This window comes from Rhinoderma darwinii, chromosome 11 (assembly GCF_050947455.1).
Source record: "Rhinoderma darwinii isolate aRhiDar2 chromosome 11, aRhiDar2.hap1, whole genome shotgun sequence".
NCBI classification, from domain to species: Eukaryota; Metazoa; Chordata; class Amphibia; order Anura; family Rhinodermatidae; genus Rhinoderma; species Rhinoderma darwinii.
This window is the reverse complement of record NC_134697.1, coordinates 13,607,168-13,611,471: the sequence shown is the minus strand read 5'-3', so window position 1 is coordinate 13,611,471 and position 4,304 is coordinate 13,607,168. Positions and strand designations below refer to the sequence as shown.

The 4,304-nt window shown below is 41.6% G+C and overlaps 1 protein-coding gene across 1 annotated transcript; it reads left to right on the top strand.

Moving 5' to 3' along the window:
* Positions 1-936, top strand: LOC142663875 (olfactory receptor 5AR1-like). Its single transcript, XM_075842709.1, has one exon. It carries the CDS (start codon positions 1-3, stop codon positions 934-936), a length of 936 nt encoding a protein of 311 aa, XP_075698824.1.
* The last annotated feature ends 3,368 nt before the right edge of the window (positions 937-4,304 follow it).

Genomic DNA, 4,304 nt, shown 5'->3' with positions numbered 1-4,304 from the left:
ATGGAGGCGAGGAACTTCACTGTCACTGAATTTGTTCTCCTCGGCTTCCATGAGCTTCCAAGTTTCCAGTTGGTATTATTCGTCATATTTCTGGTGATCTATGTGGCAACTTTAACTGGAAATTTATTAACAACTGGTCTGTTTTGCTTGGATCGTCATTTTCACAGTCCCATGTATATACTCTTATGTAACATGTCTGTATTGGATATGTCCTTCACCACAATGGTTCTGCCCAAGTTGTTGGACATCTTTCTGACTGGGAACAACGTCATCTCCTACAATGGTTGTATCACTCAGGTATTCTTTTTTGTGGTGCTCATGGTGTCGGAATACTTCATCCTGGCTGCCATGGCCTATGATCGCTACGTGGCCATCTGCCATCCTTTACGTTATTCTTATTTCATGAGTCTACCGGTCTGTTTCTGGATGACATTGACATCTTGGAGTATAGGCGTATTTGATGCCATTCTTTATACCATTTTGATATCATCTTGCACATTTTGTGGGTCAAATGAAGTAGACCATCTATTCTGTGATTTGAAGCCTCTTATAATGCTTTCTTGTAGTGACACAAGTACTATAGAGAGAATAATTCTTGGACCAAGTGCCGTCATTGGCTTTGTCCCTTCAGTCATGACCTTGGTGTCCTACATGTATATTATCTCAGCAATCTTGAAGATTCACTCTGAAGAAGGAAGACACAAAACCTTCTCCACCTGCTCCTCACATCTCACAGTCATCCTCTTGTTTTATGGAACGGTCCTTGGCATGTATATGAGGCCAAAGTCCAGCTATTCCATGGATCAGGACAAGGTGTTTGCCGTTTTGTATGCAGGGGTCATTCCAATGCTCAACCCTTTTATTTACAGCTTGAAAAATCAGGAGGTGAAGGAAGCTCTGTACAAAATAAAGAAACAAATGCTTCGAGAATCATGAGGCTTTTAAAGGTCATCTACTGCCCACTTTTGGATCCTCACATTGGAGCTGTAACTCTTGAGTAATGGTTCAAGTCTCTGCATGAAGTGATCAAGCTTTCTGGTCTTCCCGGTGTCTGAAATTGTCTCGAGTCTCAAGCAACCCCTTGATGTAATTTATGGTATTGTTATTTACCCCCCAATGACTGAGGACGCCGTACACTTTGTTGGCCTATTCGTCTTGGAGATATATTTTACTATTTCAAAGTATCCAATTCAGCGAATGGCCAGCATTTCATTTTTGGGCAACGATTTGTGGTTAATTTAATAAAATATGTTTATAAGGGCCGTAGCTCTGTTTTTCTGATACAGAACTCTAAATCCCTTGCTTTCTTGTTCTGGTTGTGAGATGGCTAATTCTCAGTATGACCAACCTTTTTTCAGGACGTTTTCCCCCCAAATTGAAGACTGTTTAATTTTTTTATTAATGAATATAGAAATAGATCAAAATTAAAAGCAATCATCATTGTGCAATAACATGTAAGTGTGAATAATGACCCAAGAAGCAAAATATCCTGAAATGCCACCCACCATCCAGCCAATCTCCACATCGTCTACTCCACCGGCTATGCTGACACTTCCATGACTGAAAACTTCAAGTGAATTATTCTCGGCAATGTGACTTCTTGACCAAAAACTTCAAGAAGACGTTACAGGCGGAATAGAAAAGACTGAACCTCCTTCAGGGAGAGCTCGGGGCTCTCCTTAACTTTACTTGTAAAAGATATGAAAAATCCAATTGCACCAAATACATGGGACAACCTTTTCTATTTCCTGTATTCAATATAATTGACTTTAGCCCCTTAATGACCAGGCCCGAAAAGGCCTTAATGACCAGCTACATCTTTATTCTTCCGTTTTTGCCTTTGTGCCTATCAGCAGCCTTTTTTATTTTTGAATTTTCGGCATTTTTTATATTTTTTATTCTGCTCACGTTTCACGCTAAATAACCTGTTAAATTAATTCTACAGCTTATTACGGTCGTGTAGATAACTAATATGTGTAGGTTTTTTGTTTTTATCTATGGGCAATAAACTGTATTGTATGCAAAATAATGACTTGTTTTTGGACCTTTTTTTATTTTTTACATTTTGTTGTCACATTTTGTTTTTAATCCCATGAAGGGATAACTTTATTTACAACTTTATTTTTTACTTATAATGTATTAACATACCTCTGTCACTATGACACAGGCTGCTGTTAGGGCAGCACATAGGACCCCGGGGCTGACTGCATAGGGTTCCAGTAGTCACAGACTGTGGCGATCAAAGAGGTAAACTGCTGGGGGTCGTAATTTTTTCCAATCCCAGCTGTACTCAAAAGGCTTCTCTAAGTTCAGGAGCTGTAAGTTACAGCTCCTGGTTAGAGAATGACGCTCCCAGGAGCGCTCATATGCCTTTTCTAAGCACCTGCACCACCTGCCGTCAAAAGACGGTAGGTGGTCGGTAAGAAGTTAGAGGAGACAAGGCATATGAGTCCTCCTCCTTCATCCCAACACCCTCATAGTCTGTGGATGATATTTGACTGAACCATTGGACTGATTCCTCCCCAACTTTTTCTGTCCCCCACCCGTACTTTCTGCTCACCCTGTACTGTTTACTCCCTCCTTTATATGTGGATGTTGTTGAATTTAAGTTGTGGAACCTTCCAAGGATCGTTTTTAAATACAAAATATACTGAGATTTATATGAGTGAGCTTTCTGCGCCACGCTGGGTGATGTTATAGGTATTAAAGTCAAACTTTTTCAAAAAACAGATGGGCCTTACATACAAATTATGGGGTCTATGGTACCTTTAACAGCAGTGTGGGGGAACGGCAGTGATACAGTGACCGCTCTGAGATCATTTCTAACCTTTCAGGTGACTTTATAAGCTGTCATGTGGGTGTATATGACAAATAACACTATTTCTGACAATTCTTTGATTTATTGATGCCATTTTTAGCAGTTCTTCCCTATGCAGGCTCTATCTCTAATTTTGTTTTCCCTGAGTGAGTTGGTGGAGCCTAACTGGTATCATGTCTCCCATACAAAGCACACATAGAGAACATAACATCCTGCTCTCCTTTCTCTATCACACACATAGAAGCAGCAGCATGGTGGAGATTATGCAGAAGTAATGAGCAGTGTAACTATAAATTCAGCACTGGGGTGAGATAGAATACTTACTAGGAAGCTGTAACAGCGTCTGTGTCTCTCTGCTTCTTTGTCACTCTGCTCCTGCTCCCTACTCCCCCTCCATTCTCCATAGACTTCCATGGGCAGCTTTAACCATATCTCTCATAGAGCAGATAGTGTGTCTCGAGATAGATTTAGCATTAAATTCAGAATGAGTGAACAGTGCAGTTGGCAGGTGGAGGATGAAAGGAGCCTAATAAGTTGAAAAAGAGGCATTTTTCTCTAATAAGATATATTACAAAGTTTCTTATATTTGCTTGTACTATTGACTTATGCAAAGTTTATGGAAAAGTTAGTAACCATTTAAGCTGGCCATACATTCAATAGCTTTGCTCCCCGATTCCCTAATAAATTTGCACTCTTAAATCGGAAATTAAAGATCCCCATTCTGCAATTCATTTTGATATATAGTATTATCATTGGTCATTCCTGTAACAATCTCTGCTCCCCGCGGTTTACTTACCTCCTGTCCCATGCTGCTCCTCTCTTTCTGCCTCTACGTCTGGATGCCTGTGTACCAACCTTTTGCCTGTTATTGACCATCCGTGCCTGCCGCCTGCCCTGACCTATTGCTACGTTTATCGTGCCCCCTGCCCAGACTTATTGCTATGTTTATTGTGTTGAACCTCTTCTGCCTGCCAAGTCCTATTTGCTATGTTTACCAATCTGCCTCTACCAATGTCAGCCATCACCAAGAGGGGCTACTCCGGGGTTCCTCTGTAGCAAAGTCCAAATCCCTGTACAGGGTTTAAATGGTGAAGACAAGGGGTTCCCTTAGACTCGGCTCCCTGGAGCATCCCCAAGTCAAATCCCTTGGTGATAAGGAGGGCTCACACCGTCCCCTGCATGCACTACTACAGCTCAATCCTTTGACTGTCATTACAGTTTGCTCTGGCCATTGACCCCTCTGACATGACCCTGCCTGAAGTCTCAGACCTGGCTCAAGAACTTTCCAGGCAATGAGTTTGCTAGGATCAGCTTTACCAGCTATTACAGAATGTCTCATCTCCACTCAATGCCATATCTACACCTGAATCACCTTTGGCGCCAAGGCAACCACCTCTAGCTACTGCATGTAGTCCCGGATTGCATTTACCTTCTTCCCACGCCATGATGGTGACTCTAAGTCATGTAACGGACTCTTCAACCAGTG